This window comes from Chelon labrosus, assembly GCF_963514085.1.
Source record: "Chelon labrosus genome assembly, chromosome: 9".
Taxonomy (NCBI): domain Eukaryota; kingdom Metazoa; phylum Chordata; class Actinopteri; order Mugiliformes; family Mugilidae; genus Chelon; species Chelon labrosus.
Genome location: NC_140359.1, coordinates 6130289 through 6154429, shown reverse-complemented (window position 1 = coordinate 6154429; position 24141 = coordinate 6130289). Strand labels below are relative to the sequence as shown.

The 24141-nt window shown below is 43.0% G+C and overlaps 1 protein-coding gene across 1 annotated transcript in view; it reads right to left on the bottom strand.

The window, feature by feature from the left end:
• LOC311493075 (breakpoint cluster region protein) overlaps positions 1-23907 on the bottom strand; it is a 31652-nt gene extending 7745 nt beyond the window's left edge. Inside the window, exons 1-11 of the mRNA XM_084551598.1 lie at positions 21455-23907; positions 7704-7885; positions 5478-5582; positions 4781-4966; positions 3640-3747; positions 3361-3421; positions 3203-3255; positions 2946-3086; positions 822-943; positions 368-533; positions 121-240 (exon numbers count right to left, since the gene is read on the bottom strand). Of these exons, the coding sequence (XP_084407724.1) occupies positions 121-240; positions 368-533; positions 822-943; positions 2946-3086; positions 3203-3255; positions 3361-3421; positions 3640-3747; positions 4781-4966; positions 5478-5582; positions 7704-7885; positions 21455-22811 (2601 nt within the window). The 5' untranslated portion in view covers positions 22812-23907. The remainder of the gene's footprint in view (positions 1-120; positions 241-367; positions 534-821; positions 944-2945; positions 3087-3202; positions 3256-3360; positions 3422-3639; positions 3748-4780; positions 4967-5477; positions 5583-7703; positions 7886-21454) is intronic.
• Between the last annotated feature and the right edge of the window lie 234 nt (positions 23908-24141).

The window sequence follows — 24141 nt, the reverse complement described above, 5'->3', positions numbered from 1 at the left end:
ACCATCAACAGCAGGGGGAAGCAGAAACCAAATTAAGAAGTTGTTATTGCAACAGAAGAAATCCATAACAATATATTTTATCCATGTTTAAGTATTCCTTATTAAGAACTCATGACGTACTTTGCCGTTTCTGTTGGCCACCCTGAATGCCATGTTGGGGGACATGAGAAGCAGCAGGGACTCTTGCTCTGATAACTTCTTCCTCAGTCTCTCAATCACCTTGGGCCCTTTAGTGGTTCTCTACAAATAAATATCAACATAATTATATGTACTACAGGTCCTGTCGTCTTCAGACTTTGGTACAAAGTCTTTTTTCCCATTTTGGTGAGGCTGGAGGTTTTTTTTCAGTAGATCCGTACATCCTCACCTTCTCTCTTTGGATCTCATTCTTGATCTGGGAGATTTTGATCTTCATTGCATCAATCTCCTCATCCTGGACAAGAGGGACTGGACTGGACTCACAGTCCTCAATGGTCTGGAAGGTCAGGTCAGCTAGTGGTATGTACCACTTACAGTCATACTGTTGTCCTTTCCTGTTGGAAGACAACATACGTGAATAAAAACATTTTTTTTTAAACTTCAGAGTTAATTGTTTGTTAGCAGTGGGGAAAAGAACAGATAGCATCAAGATTTCAAAAACATTTAAGAAACAGATGGCATTAGTACAACATTTATTTCCCTGAACAAGAACTAGTTGGGCAGAATGGATTACAGCAAATTTAAGCTTCTGGGATGAGTAACTCTCCAACGAGCGTGTCTTCCGGGTCACAAGCCTGCATTTCTAACCTCGGGCTGGACGCTGGACGCTGACCCAGACTTACCCTGCGGCCTGTTTCTTCAGCTTGGCGCAGAGCAGCAGGTCGGTGAAGAGGAAGACGTGGCGGAGTTTCCTGGAGCCTTCGACCAGCTCCACCATGAAGCGATCCCTCAGCAGCTGGCGGTGCTGCCAAATAGGAATCACAAAGTATGTGATATGTCTCAAATACACCTCTACTTATCTTTCATTATTTTTAATTAAGCTGTAATTACTGCACGAGAGCAAACAGTGGCAATTCATCTAATTTGAGTTTTACACTGACGCTAGGACTCATGGGTCTCATGCTGAGGTTTGTGCATGTTTGTAATTGTTTTACTCCCTGTGGTGTTGCTACTGCTCTCTGCAGATGAATGCTACCCAACCTCGAGCAAACAAAACACCCATAACAATAAATCATTTGTAATGTAACCAAAACAGGGCAATAAGCATATGCAGCCAATTTAAGCCTCTGATGCTCTGCCTGTGGCTTTTGTTTGGTAATGGATTCTAACATCAGAGCTTCTCTTCGCCGTCAGACCGTCTCGCCTGAGGTGAGGTTGGAGGTGGATGTGATGGCACTAGCCTTTCCTGCACGAGCGTGCGTCTAAATTCTTCATCTGCCCTCCGACCTCTGGGCTGTGGCTGTTTACGGCGACACTGCCCATGTGAGACTCTGCCATCCCACACCAACCACAGTTTGACAAAAACAAAGGAAATCACTGCGGCATGGTTTTCCTCTGCTTTTTTCTGCACACTCAGCTCTGGCTGGCCACCAACACACTCGTTCAGGGACTCAAACATTCGAAAAGAGGTGGCAGGGTTCCATCCGCTTATTGTTTTGTTACACAAATAGTCAATAATCCAATGGAAAAACAAGTGCTGCCACGGCACAGAGATCACACCCTATATACTATATGCTCTGGTTTAAATGGTCGGGGTAATTACAGACAGCTGCACGGCAAAACAGCAACAGTGAATGCAAATTTAGTCAAGAGTAGCTGATCACGTACAACAACAAACCCATATTTTAAACTGACTGTCACGTCCTGGCTTATTATCTGTCAATCTCTTTCTGGCATTCAGACTTCCTAGACAATATACAGAGGAACGTTCCCAAGAACAGTCTTTGATTTAATATCCTACCCTGGTAGGCAGGACAAGTTCCCAGAAAAAACAGAGGAAGTTCTCCATCGGGTCATCTGAATCAGAGCCCTGAAATGCATGGTTTTGAGGAGGGGGCGGAGGGTTCAGGAAGCATGGGTAAATCAGTACACGCCCAGTGCAAAAGATTGGATAGACAGTGGAGCTGATAAGGCACGCTGCAGGTCATTGCTGGGAAGCAGGGTTGACACCGTAGCAGGGAAGGATGGGAGTGAGCACAGAGGTAATCGACGGGTTTTCCTGGTTTGCAACACTGAGACCATTTGCCTCCAGGTTTTTACACTGCCTTCCTCTACGCTCCACTTCCTTCACGACTACAACAGACAGGCTGAGATGAGTCAGCAGCAACCTGACTCACACTCCGGTTTTATTGCAGCTTCCAGACACCTTGTGCTCTGAGCTTTTTACTGTTAACAAAAAGTATGACGGAAACTGCGGGGGCAGAAGCAATCCTGAGTCCCACAATGCTGCTGTTTCAGTGAGACAATCAAATTAGTACAACACTGTTTACTAACCTACTTTATGTAAATCTCATAACTGCACAAACGCATCAAGAATTTTTGTAAAAATATCAAACAATAAAATGTAGCCCAATTAATTTTGTAGGTTTTAGCCATGCTATCAACAACTACCGGATGGATTGCCATGAAATTTCTCAGGATGATTATCAAGATATTTGGCCATCCCTTTAAAAAAGGGTGAGCAAATCACCATGATATGTTAGTTAAGTTTAGTTAAGGAAGCAGGATATAAAAGACAACTAATAAAACTATATCAAAATTTCTCTTTGGCTCCTCCTACGATATATTCAGTCAAACAGAATTGAGTGAACGTCCAATGAGTCACGCTTAGAAAAGCTAGTCAATGAAATACACAGTTCAGTGGGTGTAAGCACATTTCCATAGTAAAAGCCGATTTACCAGCATGCGGTCATAAAGTCATTAGTCCAACTCTGATGTGATATCAAGACTGAACTTTCAGCACTGACCTCTCCCTTCTTAACTGTCATGGACTGCCTGCGGGGGGTGATCTCCTCATTAATACTGGACAGAAAGTTCTGGGAGATGCGCAAGGCATCCTGTAACAGTGGATAATCTGGGTGGCTGGAAGGCGTGTGCTTCAGTAAGTCCTAGAGTAGAAATAAACAAAAAGAAATATTACAACAAAGTCAGTCTTGAAAGGAAAGCCGTCCTCGCGCAGAGAGATTGGCGAGGCCCCACATTATTGTAAGGCAGACTGACTTACGTGTAGAACGAGTGTGCTGCGCGTCACTCTGTCCACGGGCTTGTAGAGGAGAGCTGTGGAGGAGGAAGAGTCATCTCAACAGGCCTTGTCACAGCTCAGCTACTTATAGCAATATTGATTAATGCGGAGGCTGGCCATGCATTCGACTCAGTACTCACTTTCCAGAGAATTTTTAGCCGACTGGTCTTTGCAGTCCTTTGCGCTTTTGATCTTGAGATTCTGGCAGGGAGATAACACCAGAGGGAATGGTGAGGAAAAAATACTCTCTTTAAATAGCAGTAACTGCCCCGCAGAGCAATTAAAACAATCAGCAGCCATGCAGTTCTTTACAGTGTGAAGGCTGCTGAAAACTGCCCTGTCATCACTTGTCCCAGGCAGCTGTACAACATCAAACACTTGCCTGCTGCAGTCCTGCTGTGCGTAGCGTGATTACATACCTCAGATATCTCTGCAAACTGAGCGTTTGCCTGGCAGCACTTGTCCGCCGTGTCCACAGCAACCTTATAGTTATCCACAAAGGCCCGATACACTCCAAGTTGGCTGGCCTACAGGGCAGAAGAGCACGGATTAAACCGGTTTAATAACAGAAGACATAGTTCTCTAGTCTGTGAGCAACACTGGGTGTCACGGTATGCTGTGCTAAGACATCACTTGGCAGTTTTACAGCTGAACTCATACAACTGAGTGTGATTCAATTTTTACTCACGTGTCTCACGTATGTGTCTTTTTTACACAACAGTGAGGTGAGCACTTACTCATCAACCTCCTATAGAGCTTTTTGTACTCCTTTACTGCCTGTCATGTGGTGAAGCAAGCCTTTAATCTGGCCAGGAGATGACTCCAGAGAGTCTACTCAGGTTTGCGTTACAAAATCCACTGAGTCTTATATTAGAGTGAACCTTCTCCCCATGCAAGGCCTCCCTCTTTTAACCACCATTAATGATCAAGGAATGACATTTAGGGAGGGCTATCATTAGTTTTTAAAAGAAATTGACTTGACGAATGGTGGTCTCTTTTATGAAAAACCAATGTACAATTTGGTGCGTGGAGGTTGTTATGATGCGTGGAGGTTGTTATGATGCTTGGTGCTCTTATCCGAAGGAGGACTAAATCAGACTTTTTACGTGGTAACTAAACTCTCACAGTGCAGTTAAACAAGTGTTTAAAACCACTGTCCAAACATCTCACTCTTATCTGCTACTTTGTATTGCACTGCTCTCAGGCTGCCTTGTTTACTTATTAAATTCGTTTCTGCGGCTCTCAAGTTAGGTCAGAAGAAGTGGAAAAACCAGTTATGGTTCCTTTAGCTCAGAAACACTGTCATGACATGATTTTCCTCTTAATTCCATGGATGAAGTCATCCATGCATAAATTAACGGTGATGTTTTTCTCTTTTTTTCCCAGGTAGGGTTGGACGTAATCTTGTTAGGTTTAATATGATATGATATCTTGACACAGCTAATAGCCTCACATTAATAACAGCAGGTAAGGGACAAGTGTCATCAAGTATCCTGCTCAATGTGCCATTCTAACATTACTTATTTATTCATTTAGATCCAATGAAGTAAACAAAGTTACCAGCTTCTGGAAGAGGTCGCCCACACACTGCTGCTGACTCCAGTCCTGGATCCGGGGCAAGAGAGCGTCATAGAAGTCCTTGTGGATCTCATGAAGCTCTGGCACTTTGAAGAAGATTGTCTCTATCTGCTGGATGGTCAGCATTGGTTGGGATGTTGTAGCTGCTGCTCTCAGAGGCTTCATGGGCTAGACAAATAATCACAGTCCATATGTAAGAAACTGTTTACTGTACACAATTAACGGACATCAAAGAACTACCGGCAAATAAGGCCGTCTGTGACGTCGCCTCAGGTCACATGCACACACTGCTTCTTTAATTCTCAATAAGCAGCAGTGCTTGAACATTAAGTGAGAAACGACACGATAACGGTAAACCCTAAAATCAAGCTAGAGTCAGTAAGTAATATCAGATGTGATGAAAAGGAAAAAATAGTTAACTTGTGCTAGTGCTAGCTACTACATCTTACCTGAGCCATGCTGTAGCCACAAATTTAGCAAGTATATGTTTTCTTGGTTATGACATCCACTTTTCATTTGTAAGAGAAATAAGTTGTCATGTATTATTTTATTTATTAAGTTATTACAGACTTGTAGCCATGCATCTACAGTCTTGTAGATAGATACGAATTTACTTGGTAAACTATGTCCTTTTAATAATCATATTTAACAATTTGTGTGTGTTGTATGTTCAACATACTATAAGTAGGGCCTCCAGGTGGCTGAGGTATGTCTCCTCACTGGCCAGGATTCCTGACAGAACCCACTTTCTCATTTCCAGACCTTTCTCCTGATCCAGCTCCACCTGATACAATCATGGGAAGAGAGAAAACAGATGGCATTCCCTAACACAGAAGATTCATGATGACAACATGACAAGTAAACAAAAAACATGTTGCATGTGCATTTTAATAAACCTCCCACACATGTCTGCAAACCCCTGGCTGCAAATATTGGTGTTGTGGTCTTAGGGATGACCAGATTTGATTAAACTCTGTAGGAGTTTTACATTCCAAGAGGCCTGCACCGGAGACCCCTAGCATCGAGAGGAAGACAAATGTGTTTCTAGTCCAGGAGTTGTTATTCCTAACAGGCTAAAGACATCAGTCATCCTGGTGGGAACTATCATGTTAGTAAGACACTTACTGGAGCACTGAGTAGAGCTGCATCGAGCTCTGCCATTATATTTATTGGATAAAAAAGAAGCTGTGTGCTGAGTGAGCCCCACCCCCCACATCTCCACCATGATTTAGGCTTTGAAGATCACCATGTGTACACATCAGAGGATAAGAATACCGCGGATAGGACAGGAGCAGAGTAGAATGGGGAGGGGAAGCTACGTCTCTTTTTAACATCTGTTTACCCACAGTGTGTTAGCTGAGTATGTTTGGTCTTTTTCAGCAACGCCCCGTGTCACACTGAAAAGCACTTCCATATGGGAGCTATATGGTGCACTGTGTGGATTTTATTGTTAGCCTGTGGACACCTCAGCTGAAGTGGCTGTTTGAATGCTTTGCCGAAGGACACTTAGATCTTACTCTGTCCACAATTTCCCCAATGAAGTTCAGTTTCTTTGTCCCAGAGGGTGCTACTCAGCCTGTGAATGTTCTCAATGGCTCTAAAGGAGCTTTCTACAGTTTCAGTAATAGAGCTACAAATCTATTGCCAGAGAGGCTGTGTAAACTTCTGGATGCAGAGATAGAATGTTTGGTAATATACAGATGTGTAGGATCTAGTACATCTAAACATAAAGCTAAAACAAAGACAACTGGACTTGTTTGAGTTTTCCTGTAGACGTTCCACCTTCATCCAAGTAGCTTCTTCAGGTCTAAGTAACTGGTGGGGAGTTTAGATTTTCATTAGGAACATCTGTGGGACTCAACGTGACTAGGGTCTGTTAACAAGCCAATAGTTACTTGCAATTAGAGGAATGTGTTTTTTCAAAATGAATGGTACTCTGAAAAGACATTAATGGCCAGAAACTGTTAAGACTCAAGGTGTGAATGGGGGTGACACTTTTTGGGGAAATACGTTAAGACTGTGATGTAACTGAGAACTCCACCTCTCTTGCTTCGGTTTTAGATAATCCAGAATATCTGGAATCTCTTCTTCACTGAGGATCTCCAGTTATATAGCATCTAGTGTGAAACCTGTTGTCTTTTGCAACTTTCACAACTTTATGAAAGTGTAGTACTAAATCCTTTAGTGAAAAAATATTGAATTAGTTGCCCTCCCTTATAAGAACTTGGTTGAAAGAGTATTCAATGCGGTAAATATCTATATATTTAGTCTATATATATATATATATATATATACACATATATATATATATATATATATTAATATTAAACAATAATAGATAGACAACAGTTATAATCAATTTGGAAATAATAGTATAATTACTAAATAATCAAGACCACTGCTGAGTTCGCACTACACAACATATAACAATACCAGTCTTGTGTCAGATTTCAAATTATGTGATTTGTTTAACAAGGGGAGGCTGTTCTGGCAGTACAAATCAACAAAAATACAAATTCTTTTGGAATCCTTTCGTTTGCAGGATGTTTATCACACACATGCATGCCGTTCACAATATGGGAACAGAAAATGGAGCAGAAACCGACTTGTAACTAATTGCATTTCTATAATGTACAATTAATCTGACTGCTCTACCTAAAATGAGTGGGAACTGAATGGATGCACATTAACAGTGGAGTAGAAGATGTATCACTAGACATTATAATAGCAACTTTTCAGCATATAACAACAAACCAGAACTGCTGAACATGTTGAATGGGGCATGAAGACAGGACAGTCAAGGACAACGTGGCACTAGAGAAGAGAAAGCTGCAGCAGAACTGTTTGAGTGGACAGACACAGCTATAGCTTATGAGCTGTGCTGAAGGTGACGTAGAAACTTTACCGACAGCGTGGACTCCAGAGAACCAGAGGACTGGGTGTCTCGGCTGTTCCGGCTCTTGGAGCGGAGCCGTGGAGAGGATGAAGGAGATCCGGTAAAGGACAGAGGGTCATGGCGAGGCAGATTCTCCTCTGAATGCTCCAGTTCGAAGCCATACGATGGAGGGTTTTCACTGTAGGGAGCCTCTGCGAGAGACAGTTAAACAAAGGACAACAGTCACATGGTGCAGATTTAAACTGTTAGGTCTTTTGGTTAATACAAAGAAACATTGTGGGAAACACGCCAAACGGAAACATTGTCTTTTGGTGTACTCTAGGAGTCAATAGAGTCAATAGAGAACAAAGACGGTGGTGCGTAAAAAAAAAAGTAGCATTCAGCAGGTTGAAGGTTGTGGGTGGAGAACAGAGCCCGTTGTAAGGTAATGTAATGATCTCGTTACCTGTTCTTCTGGGAAACTTGGGTCCAGGCATTTAGGCTCTGACCCAGCTGTCTAACCACCATAGTTTGTTCTTGTCAAAGTCCCTCAGATCCTTCTACTTGCTCATTGTTCCTGCTTTTAATATCAGTTTGAGGACAAAATGTTCAATGCTGCCTAATACACTATATTACCAAAAGTATTCGCTCACCTGCCTTTACTCATTCTATGAACTGAAGTGCCATCCCATTCCTAACTCATAGAATTCAATATGATGTCGGTCCACCTTTTGCAGCTATTACAGCTTCAACTCTTCTGGGAAGACTGTCCACAAGGTTGAGGAGAGTGTTTATAGGAATTTTTGACCATTCTTCCAAAAGCACATTGGTGAGGTCACACACTGATGTTGGTCGAGAAGGCCTGGCTCTCAGTCTCCGCTCTAATTCATCCCAAAGGTGTTCTATCGGGTTCAGGTCAGGACTCTGTGCAGGCCAGTCAAGTTCATCCACACCAGACTCTGTCATCCACGTCTTTATGGACCTTGCTTTGTGCACTGGTGCACAGTCATGTTGGAAGAGGAAGGGGCCCGCTCCAAACTGTTCCCACAAGGTTGGGAGCATGGAATTGTCCAAAATGTTTTGGTATCCTGAAGCATTCAATGTTCCTTTCACTGGAACTAAGGGGCCAAGCCCAGCTCCTGAAAAACAACCCCATACCATAATTCCTCCTCCACCAAATTTCACAGTTGACACAATGCAATCTGAAATGTACCGTTCTCCTGGCAACCTCCAAACCCAGACTCGTCCATCAGATTGCCAGATGGAAAAGCGTGATTCATCACTCCAGAGAACGCGTCTCCACTGCTCTAGAGGCCAGTGGCGGCGTGCTTTACACCATTGCATCCGACGCCTTGCATTGCACTTGGTGATGTGTGGCTTGGCTGCAGCTGCTCGGCCATGGAAACCCATTCCATGAAGCTCTCTGCGTACTGTACTTGGGCTAATCTGAAGGTCACATGAAGTTTGTAGCTCTGTAGCAATTGACTGTGCAGAAAGTCGGCGACCTCTTTGCACTATGCGCTTCAGCATCCGCTGACCCCTCTCCGTCACTTTACGTGGCCTACCACTTCGTGGCTGAGTTGCTGTTTTTCCCAAACGCTTCCATTTTGTTATAATAGAGCTGACAGTTGACTGTGGAATATTTAGGAGCGAGGAAATTTCACGACTGGATTTGTTGCACAAGTGGCATCCTATGACAGTTCCACGCTGGAATTCACTGAGCTCCTGAGAGCGGCCCATTCTTTCACAAATGTCTTGTTTCACAGTCTGCATGCCTGAGTGCTTGAATTTATACACCTGGGGCCAGGCCAAGTGATTAGAACACCTGATTCTGATCATTTGAATGGGTGAGCGAATACTTTTGGTAATATAGTGTATATCCCACCCACTGACAGGTGCCACAATACTAGATAGTCAGTGTTGTTCACTTGACCAGTGACTATGATCATAATGTTATGGCTAATCAGTGTATATTATCACAAAATAATGGTGACTGTTGTCATTATTTTGTACATCCCCTATGCAGTACTCCCCTGAATCCACAGTAGACAATGAATACTAGGCACTGTGTTGTCTTATTCTACTATTTGTCTTACTATCAAATCGCCTTTTAACCTTTACAAACCTGTAACCTACAACAAATCTACCACACAGCCGTGCCTGCCACTGAGTGTTCATGCCAGCCAAGTAGATAAGCCTAGGAAACTGCCGGGGCAACACACGTCCTTTGCTCATGCCAGCCTTGTTAAACAATGTGTTTCCTTCAGCTAAGGGTTTATGGTTGTGTTCAGGATCACAGAGAATCTGAGAGGTGCTGTTGTAGCTGTTGTTCTTGCTAATCAAAGAGGTTTCAATGTTCAGACGGCAGCACCACTCTTCCGCAAAATAGCCATGAAAAACGGTTCAGTCTGGGCCTCATTGTAACACATGTTTAATCATGCTGACAGCCAGCATGTGCTGGAAAAAACAAGTGTAACAAGTGAGAAGTATGTTGTGCCCCTTGTTATCCCTGTGATTTCAGACTTTTTAGAACAGTCTGACGATGACGATCAACAGCATCTGCATCCTGTAATTATTGTCAGCCACCCCTGACTCACAGGAACTTATCATCACTATTATCATTATTATCATTATTATCGTTGTCAAGTGTGTGGCAGCCGGGATATTCAGGGCAGAGATATTGGACAGTAGCAATAAAAAAATAAAGCAAACAGAAACAAAGAGTAGGGTATGTTAAACAGAGGCTTCAAAAATGGTTTACCACAGCTTGAAAACAGGAAAGAGAGGATTCCGGAAACTGTAGGACGATAAAGACAAATTACCCCAGAGAAGGGTCTGGAAGACAGGCTGACTGACAGGATGATAACCACGGAGGCCGTGACAAAAGACTCAAACAAACACACCGGGCCCAGCAGAGGGGGAGAGAGCTGTAGTGACTGCTTGAGGAAAAGAGGACTGCAGTCCAAACAGCTTCAGAGCACAGGGGAAGTCCATGTGAAAGGCCACTCTGTGTTCCAGTGAGATTATACATCAGGCCCGGCGATGGCTGAATAACACATCCTCTCTCAGGCAGCAGCCTTGGACCCAGAAACTATCTAAACTAAATAAAAAGAAACAGCCGGAGCATAGAAAACACTACAAAACTTGGCTTTAAAATGTGTTCTGAGGTCTTAGCCATTTGTGTCTTTTATAGGGACATTTTTAAATGGCAGGGCTCACTTGGCTGTGGTCAGTGTGAGAAAGTGGACATGACAATAGATCCTCAGTGTGTGCTGTTGTTGCAGCAATCACAAGGACCGCTACTGAGGAAGTGTTCGGGCAGGTCTGTCCGGAAAATTCAGCAATTCATCTGCTTCAGAGCGGAAACAGGCTTTCTGCACAAGGTCATCCCTTCACAAACAGCTCCCACTCCTAACGCACACATGCAGATGAGGTCAAATCATATTTACACTGCAGCCAGTAACACTGAAAGGCCTTTTGTTATTAAAGACTTTACAGATGCTTAAAAATACATGAAGACAGATTGGCACGTTTTCCAAGAAACCACTGTAACTCAAAACGCATGTCAGTTTTATTTAAGACCGACGTCACACAGATTTGCTCCACCACTCTGTGTAACATGTTTACATGGCTTTCGTCTGTACTGGAATGTAAAACTATTATACCTCTATAATATTGTAACAATCCATTACACGTAAACATTGATCAATTACATATGTACTGAGAAATGTATGTCTACAACTATAATAAAAAGCAATGGTGGTAGCAATTTCATTTTTATTTTCAACAAGAGGAAGCACTAGGGTGACGGTGGCAAGAAAGAAAGTTCCTTTTAACAGAAGGAACCCTTAAACAGAACCCAGCTCATGTGGGAAACCATCTCGTTGAGGTTGGCCAGGTAGAGACAGAAAAAAGAGAACAGAAGGAAGGGGAAACTACCACAGATCAGAAACACAAATACTACAAGCAAACACGTATTAGAAATAGAGGTATGAAAAATAAGCTTGTCGAGTTTTTCTTACTCTTAGCACTGTGTAATAAAAGATCAAAATCAGAAACACAAATACTACAAGCAAACATCGGCTTTAGTGGAAGTATAAAAAAATAGGCTGGTAGAAGTGTGTCTTATTGTTACGACTATATAATAAAATATCCAGGAATACATTAATATAATATTCAAGTTGCATCCAATGACTGTAATCTTTATGTAATAATCAACCTATCATTAGCTCTTTGTTTCTGTCCATGAGATGAAAGCTACAGAGAAACCCAACATTAACCAACCATTATTTACCTCAAAAGATTCAAGAACTGCGTCAAGCAAACTGATTAAATGACAATTTATTTATTAATTTAACTGTTAAATTACATTTTCTGTAAGTCAGAACTTAATTTATTAGGACCTTGCTCTAAATCCTCTTTCTGCAGTGCAATGTTTTTATATACTTCATATGCCAAGAAATATTACAGAGGACATGACTTCGGTGTATCCTCAGTGGTAGCTGTGGCCTTGTAAGCATATTTACTTCCATCTAAAATGCGAATTCAAAATCACATAATTGTCACACGCACTGCATATGCACTGAAATGTCTCATTGCTTTTCAACAAAACACATAATTGAATACAGATTTATCTGTCCTAAGCTGTTGCCTCTGTCAATTTATCATGCTCTGTTAAATTTGCCAATGAAATCACTTTTGTAGCCAGTTAAATATCGAAAATTGTGCTCCACAACAAAGTGTTGACACTGGGGGCTACACATCGGAAGTTATAGTGCAGACAGTGTTTCTTTTTTTTTCTCTTTGTTACCACTCTGCAGTACCTGAATAACTAACAAATTACACAACACAAAGTATCACACATCCTGGCAGTTCCACATCTCCCTGTCCAATACCAAGTGCTGCAGCTTAAAACGGTGCAACGGAGCCGTCATAAATACTTTCTAATGACATTACATAAGACTGCAGAGCCCAACAGCTGCCGTAGTGAGCCGTGTGGAGCCGTGGATCAGAGAGAGAAGCTGATTTTGTTTCAGTCTGTCTCTGAACTCTGTAATTCTGTGTTTTCAAGAATTTAATTTGGTTCTATTCCCACGAGTCATGTAGTACCGCAAATCATCAACAAAAAGCAAGAATTTTGCCTGAATTTCCTTTTATTGCATGATGCACAGTGTTTTGCTAAAACATGGCACCTAAAAATAAAACTAAAGGATATATATGGACTGCTACTGGAGAATAATCAGTCATCGTGAAGCGTGTTTCCTTCCTCCAGCATTCAAGCAGAAGCCATGCTCAGAAAATAATCAGAAGTGTAATACCGCAGGCATACTGTGTGTCCTATTGATGACAAAGCAAAGACACATTCAGCACCATAATCCTAATCCATAGAGATGAACTGTGATAAACTGGCAGGGAGGGAGTGACAGATGTGCAGCGGAGACAGTGTCACAGCATCACAGACTCTCAAAAATAATCATTTGGTCTTATTTCGCAACATTCATCCAACGCAGTGTAACAGAAGGAGAAACATTGTCCTGAGATGCACTCATGAATATTTCAGTTTTTACATTAAGACGCAAAGCTTGTGTTTGTTTTCCAAATGACATTGCAATTATCATGTGGCACTGACATGTAAGAAGTGTTTTTTTAGTTTACAGCAGGATATTTAAATATGAGGAATGTTCTGGAAACAACCAGTGTGAAGTTACAATAAGAGAAACAGGCTCTGGAGCTAACTCAGCCTGATCTGGACCTCTGCTTAAAGTAGCTGTTCAAAGTACCACAGATAAAATGTCCAATCTGTTTGACTGATGGGAACAAATTCAGACAGCAATTCCCAAAAATAAAAATCAAAGCGGCCTATTGATTGAGCCCGGAAAGGGCTGGAACTAGAATAGTTGCATCCATATTTCACCACTGGGAAAAAGCCTAATGGTGCACGGCCTCATGGGTGCAAAGAGACAGAATCAGAGCCCACTTATTGCTCCCCCAGTGTGAACATATTGACCCAACATCCAACGATCAGTCAGCCGAAGGACAGAATTTATATCGTATGTTCCCAAAAATAAATATGGGCTAAAAACGTTCATAGATGCAGCCCAGATTTGGTCAGAAATTAGATTCAAAGATATATAATTATCCACAAAGGTACAATGAAGGACAGCCTTTCTGCCACCTCTAATGGTCATATAGATCTGGAGAAGAACACCTTTAGAAAAAAGCAGCAGAAGATGCCAATGTGAGATGTTGTTAAAAGCTTAGCACCACTTTATGGCTGCAGCAAATGGATTCTTCTCCAGACTGTGCAGTCGCTGGGGAAACAATGGTGGCAGCAAATAGAGGGGAGCTGGTTGAAGGGTGATGGCTTTTAAGACCCTTGGCACTTGTAATTTCCCCCACTTCATGGCAAATGGGGAAATCTTGGTGGGTTTATCCGCACTGGACTTTATCATGACTCTCTGCTGACACTTGAGTCTCCAGACTGTTAAGAGTGAGTCTACTGAAATCTCTCCATTAATGTAATTTTTTTTCTGTGACTTAGTTCACGCCATCACAATAAAGAGGACAGGACATTAACAAAAATGTAATACCATATAAATATGGTATTATATGTGATATCACCCATAAGATTTCTGAAGAAGAGTTTTAAAGCTCAATGTGGGTGGCACTGGCAGTTGCCATCTTGGCAGAGCCTGACTGCTACGTAATTCAAAAATGGGCAAATAGGTGGAGGCAAGGAAAAGGGTTTATTTTAGCTGTAACGTTGGATGGACATTTTAACATGAAGGCGTATGAGGATTGACTGGCTTTTGGGTAAGTGGACAGCTGGTTTCATTTTTCAGCCCTGGAGGTTGACACACAATATTTACACACGTCCATCAAACTCTTGTTTACCCACAAAGCAACCAGGTGCTTTGAGCTAAATGCTAATGTCAGGACGCTGATAATCTCATAATCACAATTCTTATTCTTCTCATAACATTCTGCTGCCAAGCAGCATGTATGTTATGTTATATAATTTTCATTTTAGATTAGCATGGTTAGCATGCTAACATGTAACTGGGGGGTTTCTGGTATCAGAAGATCTATGATTAGCTGGAGGCTAGGAACAGCTACAAACTATCAAACTTGATCACACAACAAAGACTATAGCAGCTGGAGCACACTGTATGTTCTGCTCCTGTGCAAAAGACCAGGAAATTGAAAGAACTACTATTAGGTGGTAGGCTAGGAAGCTAGGAAGAGCAAAAGAATGTCATACAGAGGTATAAAACACGAGTACTTTTTGTACTTTTGGTTCCTCTTCTTAACCTCTTCTTGGTTCAGAGCTAAACAAAGTGATTTTTCTCACTGATGTTTCGCTGTCAATTCAACATGCTTAACCAGCTAGGACGCTGACCACAGGGGCCTGACTAGTCTCCAACACCAGAAAATGCCCGACCGTCTGCTTGATAAGTCATGGTGTACAACACTGTGCAGCCTGCTCTGCGAGAAGTAAATTAACTTTGACATGTAAAATCGGTAGAGTGCCCCTTTAACCTCATGCTGTAACTGGGGTATGTGTAGTGCCGCATGCACACCAGATGTAGCTTTTGGCAAACTGTAAAATTGTTAGCCAACGCAACACCATCACATGATCTGAAGTGTCCGCTGGACTGGGAGGCTCTTAAACCACAGGGCTGCTGAAGGCAGTGAGGCCCACCGGCACTCGCTTCTGATCTGTAGTAGGACAGCCTAAAATTAGTGCCAGTCATTGAGCAGTGTAGGTCAGAACTTGGCCGCCCAGCCGAGCACACCTACTAATCAGTGTATATTGAAATAGCGCAGGGTGGTCAGACTACAGCTTGCACAACAGAAAGAACTAAAACCCGATAATTGTTGCAGCCTGTGAAAATAAACACACAATGGTGCACTATTCGGATATTAGCTCTACCAAACAGCATATCTAATATGAACTATTTTATTTGAGAATTAATTCAATCTGGAAAAGCCTTTAATTTGTGCTAGTTTTAACATAACTGCTGACTTTCCTTAAAATTGGGCAGATGATGAACGCAGAAAAAAAGAAAGTGACCTGATGGTGCTATAAAATATTCATCTGCATGTCTGAATAGAATTAAATATTAGTGAATGGACCTCACCTGATGTGCTTTAATGTGATTGGCTCGGTCATAATCTGCCTGGCAACACAGGTTTTATAGCAATATGCACTTGACAAGTTGAAAGCTACCGATGTGCAGGTCGAGCGCAGAATAACATCTGATCATCTCACATTTAGAAAATGTTTGCTTAGGTTGTAAGTCTTTGAAAACAGTTGTTTAGTTTCTTCTGTGGTTCAGGGGGGAACTTTATCAAGCCTGAGAACATAAAAACCCTTATGACGATTTTTTGCAAATTGGGGCATGAAGTTTTCTATTTTTCGTCTGCACAGAAGTTGTGAAGAGGCTTTGTTGAGTCTGAGAAAATCCCCCCTGATGATGTAACAGTGATATCACTGGGTTATCTTGGCTTGTTTGTAGCTGGAAGTATGACGAATTGGGAGTGTGGAGAATGAAAAACAATTTACACAGACAGGAAAGACGGGGATCTGAAGTCTGATGTTCAGACCTGGTATTTGAATCTGTCCTGAGTATGTGCGTCTTGAGCCACCACTCGAGACCTGATCACAGTTTTGCGCAACAGAGATGTCTGTTGTGTGTGCATCCCATGAGGATATGATACAAACTGTAAAGTCACTCTCACTCACCAGTTATTATTTATTTATCTCCACCCTGATATTAGCTCAGATTCTAACTTGAATCCTGAAGCTTCCACATCCAGTGTGATCACAATGCTGCGCAGTTTGCAGCAGTGAAAGAAAAATATCTTCTAGTAAAAGTAAATAAAGAAACAGATCATTAACTTAACTCCACATGGCTACTTCACACATCGGCATGAACACGTTACTAATTAGCCACGAATTTTGAGGGAATTACTTCTCATATTCAGGATTTGATTTATTTAGAAGTTTAGTTACAGCGCTTTTGTCTTTTCTGGCGATCATTCAAAATAGCGGTTCTGTGTTTTGTTTTGTTTTTTATGAACAAATGATTCTGCTTACGCAAGAGAACATCACATGATTAGGGCAGTCCTAAATGTGGCCATAGAGTATGATACGATCTCGGATGCATTTTAAATGCATCTTGTTTGTTTTTATACCTGTATTTTCATCTGGGCACTATGGACGCATGTTAATGTAGGTCTGAGCAGGGCCTTAGAGAACTTGAGCTGCATGAAAGAAAATACAAAATCAAGTTTGGAGCCTGACACCAACAAGAGACTAAAAGTTAAGATATCTCAGCCTTTCCTGCTTCAATCACTCTGGGATAGAACATTTTGTCTAAAGCAAACTCTTGTGTCCAGTGACACAACAAGCTCCACAGGTCAGGTTGCTGTGAGAGAGGTGAACTCATACAACACTTAACATTTCATTAGTCGTTTCGACCCACACCCCACAAGCAGCTGAGACATTCCATAAACACTTGGCCTGCCAGCCAGCAGCACAGAGGGCTCTTTGAGTGGGACCAGGGCGGGGAGCTGAGACTGCAGGACCAGAGGCCTGAGGCTGAGCACGAGGGAGGATCACCGAGCCGAAGGAGCCCCACATGCTCATAAACATGCCTAGGATTTTTCGTTAATAAGCTCTATCTATGGAGAACGTGTATGTCAGTAAGTGAACGGAGGAGATAACATCTAGTGTGAACAGTATAGCATAGTTTCCAAACAAGTGTTTTTGTTCTGTTTTCTAATAGGCAGGAACAAAAAGACTATTCATGGTTTTTACGGTGAGAGCAGCTGGCAAAGCCTGGCCTGGTGTACTGAGGGCCTGCCAGCTTTTGACCGCTTTACCCAGTACATTGCACAGAAGAACAGGTGTACTCACTTCTACACACACACACACACACACACATACACACAGAGAGAGGCAGACTTTGTAGCCCTCAAGAACTGCCAGCACTTCCTCTTGTAGGCTTACATTTACTTTAGGAAAGGGAGAGGCTGAATTCTTTAACTTCCTTGCCCACCAAACCTCAGATGTTGATATCCAGGTACAATGACAGGCCTGTCTGGGCTTCCACGAAGGACCTCAAATATTCATGAGTGTGCAATTAACTGGGAGGGTGGACAAGGAGTGTGACTAGTGCTGCGGCAGCAACCAGTGGCAAGCTCATGACTAAGGCCAAGACATTCAGACTTCCGTCACCATTCAGACAGACACTTTCTATTAATGCCACAGCCATCCCAGACAGACTTGTCTATGTAGAGAAACTGTGCCATTTCTCATCTAAGGCAGGCTAAGCTAAATGCACCCTATAAGACAATCTCGTGATTTTTGCAGAGAGATTATGATTAAACTAATGGGAGATTTACAGTATTAGTTATTTTCCCGTTGGCCTGACCTTTTCTTTTACATCCTCTCACTCTAATGCATTAACCATGACGCCGTCTGCACACCCAGACCCTTCTTCAGCCACAGCAGAAAGCCAGCAGAGCCACAGGCATGTCAGTGTCATGATGATAATTAATTATGGCAAAATAAACCCATCAGAGGGTTGGCCTCCTTAAAGGTCCACAGCTAATCAGCAGCTCTATTCACAGTCAGGCTTGACAATTGGCCTAGATAACCAGAAACCAGGAGACAACACTTTATCTTCTATTCATAGAAAAAAAAAAAAAAGTCCCTTGAGTTGTGTCAATTTTAGACTACACATTTCACTAAGATTTCACAGGGTGCTGCAGCTGAGAGGCGCAAGGACAAGCATGGGTTTGTTTGTGTCAGTTAGGAGGTGAAGTTAATGGTAAGTCCGTCATTCCTCGTAGCGTTCACATATTCAATGATGGGGTGAAGAACAGAAAATACACACTAAATCCTACAGTCCAGAGAGCCTAATTTAGACACGTGTTTATTGTACTGGTGCAACATATGAAGCAATGCGTAACTGGAGCACGTAGCATCTTTACAACACTGAAATTAAGTTTAAAGTTTTAAGCTTTACAAGGCCAGTTTAATAGATTTAAGTGGATGCTGCAGTGTTTTATGATATAAAAAAACAACCAAAGAAAACTTTCCAACTGCTCAGTCAAAAACCACAACTGAGAGCAGTTTATTGGAAAAACTCGCCACAAGCCGGCTCCCTGCCTGAGGTCTAATCCAGCAACGTGCACAGTAATGATATTACAACATCAGAAAATAAATCCAGACTCATGCTAATCCACAAAGCAAGGTCCACATGAAGCAGCTGTGCCATTATGTCAGCAACAAGTCTGCTCTGGACAAAAAGCTGCAACTCAGGCTCTGCAGCATCTATTACACCTTAAAGGTCAGTAGACTGGACAGCTCATGGGGTGTACAACACAACCTCGGAAAACATGCGTACAGTGAGCATGAAGTTTAATACTTGACCATAAAATATACAATGTACTATAGTATAGGGGCCTTTAAAGCACATGTTACTGTCTTTGCAACTCTTTAGGGGCTTCATTGAGGCTGTAAGATTACAAATGCTTTAGAAGAAAGCCTGGGTTACAAACTAGAGATCTGTCCCTTAAAGACCAGTTTACCAGGAAGCTAGCTTAATGCTGCCCTCAAATGGGGCCGTGTTCATGAGAAGAGTCCACAAGAACAGCCTTCTCCTGTGGCATTCACAACCTCCTAACTGGATATTTTGGTAACGTCAGAGCTCACGAGTTGTGATGTGTATTCTGATGTTTTCAGAAATAACAGAAGTGGCCACTAAGTCCATAAATAGAGTGGTTTATTTGCAGTTTTATAATGTGTGTGAGTAAAATACAGATTTTACATATCCTACATTAAGTCACCCAGTCATTAGGTTGCTGTCAGCTTGCTAGGTGCAAACAGTTGCCTGGCAGCGGGCTTCTCACTACTTACGGTTACCACTTGAGCACCTAGTATTTTGTGTGCACTACTTCCCACTTTGTAACCACAGTTTCACGAGTTCTGTTTGAAGGCATCATATCACAAGAATATCATTCAGACTGCATTACAGGAAACTCAGGATTCAGCACTGGTGGGATAAAAGTTGGGATATCTCAACCTCTGCTGCACCAGTTTTGATGTTTCTTTTTCCAGCCTGTCAATCTCTAGTGCCACAACTTAATGAGAGTGTAACACAAAATTGCTTGAGTGCAGCTTTAAAAGCATTCAAATGTGTTTTTCTTAAAATAAGTAGGTTACTCATTATTTGGAGAATCAGAAACTTTCAATGCTTCTGTTCTTATTGTTCCCCATACAAGTAGCAGAGACACCGTGACAGAGTGCTTGAGGTACGGAGTGACAAACAGCACAGTTAAATGACACATGAGAGAGATCGAATGGATTTGAACATTTCCTAACAGCGTGCTAGCTTACACTTCATGCTGATTATGTCACAGACTATCTGCTTGTTTGTCACATGCTTTGTGTCAAAGAGGTTTGGACTGGATCACCTTATATAACAAAAACACACTATTCTGCTCATCTGCTTAATCTGACCCAGTGGATAACACTTTTTTTTTTTTTTTTTGGGTAGAGACGGACAATTTTTTAGCTCCAATCCTCCACAATATCTGTATCCCAATCCGTCTTTGCTGAACATTTGGCGACAATTTGCGTCCTCGTGTGCCATTCACTTTGACAAACAGGGGAACACTCAATGCCTGCCTCTCCTTCTGTCCTTGGCTTTACCAAGTTGTCCACACCACTCTCCTTATCCCACTTAACATTGTTTTATTGTTAACATGTCAATACTGGTGCTCAATGAGTGATTCTCCTATTGTGTTCACGCATAACAACAGGAAACACTGATGGCAGGCGTTTTGATTGGAAGCCGTGTGACACACTTTAAGCCCCTCGATCCTCTTTCTTTTTTTTTTTTGAGTGAGCTATCGGGGGTTGTTTCCAACCCGCCTCCCATAACAAAGAGCTTCCCTAAATTTATCACGCTAGACAAACCCCTTTAAGTTAATTACTCTGCACCAAGGACAACAACACTGATGTGTGCTGACACGAAAACACTCAGGATGGACAGAGCCGAGCAACTGGGAAGCCCGGGGGCAGCCGCTGTCTCAGTCAGAGCATCTCTGTGAGAGTGCTGCAGCATTCAGCGGGCAAAGAGCAGAAGGGGGCAAAAAAGAGAGGGCATTCCTGCTTACAAAGGGAAAGAAAACACTGCTCAAAGAAATGCAAAACCACCGGGTGACTCTCAGGAATCAGTTTATGTGAAGCACATCATTTCTACCCAAACCCCCTCCTTAATGGCAGCTGAATATCATGCTTAATAGGCAAGAGTTACTATTAAGTATTACCCTACGTGCTCCATATGGATGAGGGCTGTGAGGAGAGAAAAATCTCTCATTAATGAAACGAGAAGATGAATTTTTATTAAACCTGGCCTCATTTCTGTGTTTTGTTTTTTGCAGATGACATTAATCAGAATTTCCCCTCAAGAAAACCACCTAAAAACCAAGAAATGCACCAAAAATTCTAATTATAAAGTGCATGATAATCATGACTCAAGGAAATAATTTAGGGTAGATTTAGTGTATCAGGCCAAAATATGTAGGACTTTATTAGAGATTGCAGGTGCAGTTAACACATCATGGAGGAAGGCCAGTAAAGGCAAGACCAGACCTCTCTCAGATAGTGATCAGAGTTGGCCTTTAATGCGCTTCATGGTATCATCTCTAATCATTAGACCCACTTTTTAAAAGTTGAAGAACATATGTGTTTTGCAGTGACCTACCCAGATCTCCTTGAACACTGTTGTCGTGAGAGGTCCTGCTTGACGTGGTGGAGTCCCCGTCACTGGGCCAGATCTGGCCCGTTTTACGGACCCCGACGATGGAGGCCTCAGAGACTATACCCTGCTGCTTCAGACGCTTCTGAGACAGAGGTGTGGGGGGACTGCTGCTGTCAAAAGACTGCTGGGAGGGTGAGCGGCTTTTCTCCCTGTACATCTGATAGGTGGTGGGGCTGGGAGACACGTGGCTGGACTGGCCGGAGGAGAAGTCCTCTTCGCTGGATGTCAAGTTCTCGTTGGAGCTGCAGTCTGGTGTGTAGCCTCCTCCTACATCATCGAAGCTCCCTGGAGAGTAGGAGCGCCTCGGCCACGTGAGGTGTGCATCGTCCTCTATGCTGTGGTCCCTGATGTGGATGACTCGAGTGTCCCCATCAGCCATCATACCCCCAACGTACACACTAGTGTAAGGCTGGCACTCCACTGGCTGCCGCTCAGACTTTCCTCCAGCAGACCGGACAACACCGTCTTTCAGGAAATGTGGGTTGACCTCGGAGTCGTCATATGATCCGTTGTAGTTGCAGTTGCCCTCAGCGGATCTGCCTCTCTGAACAGCCTTATTGATGTCCCCGATGGCAGCTGACAGATTCCCCGGGAGAGAATGCAGGGACCTCTTTCGTTCCATCTGCATGGCCTGACAGCCCAGGGTGCTGATCTTGTCAGAGACCTCCCTGTCATTGACTCTAACCAGTCCTCGTTCGTGATGGTACTCCATGTTCACGTAGAAGGGTTTCTCCTGGCTGCCCATCACCGACAGCCCTCTGCCGTCCCCAGCAGTGTGAGAGTTGGCTCTCCGGATGCGCTCAAAGTTGGATCTCAGAGCTGCCACCGAGCCTGTGCCCAGTGGGAAATCGGGAGGCTCGGCCTCTTGACGCACAGGTGACACGCTGCCCTTCTGCTTGGCCGGGGACGCACCATCCACTTCTCCCTCTGGATGTGGTTTACACCTCGCCGCCTTACCAGGCCCCCTTAGCAGCTGCTGCTGCTCCTCTGCTGGTGCCTCATCTGCATGGGACCCCTGGTTGTCTGGGCCACTGAGCAAGTCCCCATCATTCATCTGGGGCGTTCTTTTAAATCCCCATCTCTGCCCATCGTAAGACTTCCGCTCTTTTGCAAGCAGAGTCTGCAGGTAGATCATGCGAAAGCGCTCCTTGTTCACCTCCTTCTCCAGGTGCCTGATAGATGACTTACATTTGTCCAACTCCTGTTCAATATCCCCCAGTGAGTTCAACTCCATGCAAGGTGGATCAGACTCAGGGAACTGGGCTCTCCATGCCTCCATAAACCCCACTGGTTCAACCATTGTTATGACTCTGACATAAACTGTTCAATCCACAAACAACATAAACATCTCTAAAGCACGAACTGGACTTGACTGTTTAGAACTTACAGCTTCCATAGCACATAAACGTAAAGAGCAAACAAGGATCCACTTCACGGGGACAAAAACTTAACAATCTTCACTCACAGGAACAACAATAAAGTCCTAGAGAGCCGTAAAAATCTCTTAACTCCTTTTGGCGAAATCCAGGAAGTTAGGAAATTATCCTTATTCTCGTGCTTGATTCCGTTTTGTGCGCGTCTATTCTCTGGAGATCCTCTGTCTTCCTCTGTGTTTGGTGACAGTCTGACTCGTAGCTCCCTGCTGGTGTTTTGCTCTCCGTCAGTTTCAGCAGAAAGAGGAGGGGCTACATGGATGTGATTAATGTTTATACTGCGAATCCATAAAAAAAACAAGGATTCCTTGCAAAAACGACGTGTCCAATCAAAAATACTGTCCGTGCAGAGCTTATTACGTCAAGGGAAAATAAAACAAATCACGTTTTCTAGGGTAAATGTTAAAAAGCAACATGGCAGCTACTGAGACATATGTTCTGACAAACAACTGCAAACAACTATCCTTTCTGTTGATTGCACGAACTCAGCATTGATTGTTTACCAATTTTAAGAAATGTTTTCTTCCTTCTCACCCAGCTCCAGTCATGCGGCTTTATGACAGAAGCACACTCGCCTTTTCGAGCTGAGCTCTGAATACTTTGGTTCATCCTGCCAAAGTTCGTTGTGTTGCAATCTGGAGCCACAAGGAAATGTCGCCACCTTGCGGTTCAAATGTTCGGAATGTCAGAGTGGTGCATTCAAGTACAGGCGGAACTTCTCAGCTTGAAATGTAAACTTATTCGTTTCGCACAGCTAAATTACGTTTTCAAAATTTGCAGAGGTAAGATGGTTACAAAAGGATTATAACAGAGTCTGAAGTGTTAAGAGTGAGCAACACTCATAGGGAGGAGTTATAGAGTTTGATGGCCACAGGCAGGAGTGACCTCCTTGGATGAGTCTGTTACTGAAGGTACTCCTTAGGCTGGCCAGTGAGTTGTGGAGAGGATGTGAGGAGTTGTTCAGGATGGTCTTCTCTTTTGCCAACATCCTCCTCTCTGACACTTCTTCAAAGGGTCCACCTCCACCCCTACAACATCACTAGACTTGCAGATCAGTTTGATGGTTAGATGGTGAAGAGGAAGGGGGAGAGGAGAGGACTGTACCCCGTGGAGCCCCAGTGCTGCTGACCACCCTGTCTGACACACCGTGCTGCAGCCATACTGTGGTCTTCCAGTGAGGTAGTCAAAAATCCAGGA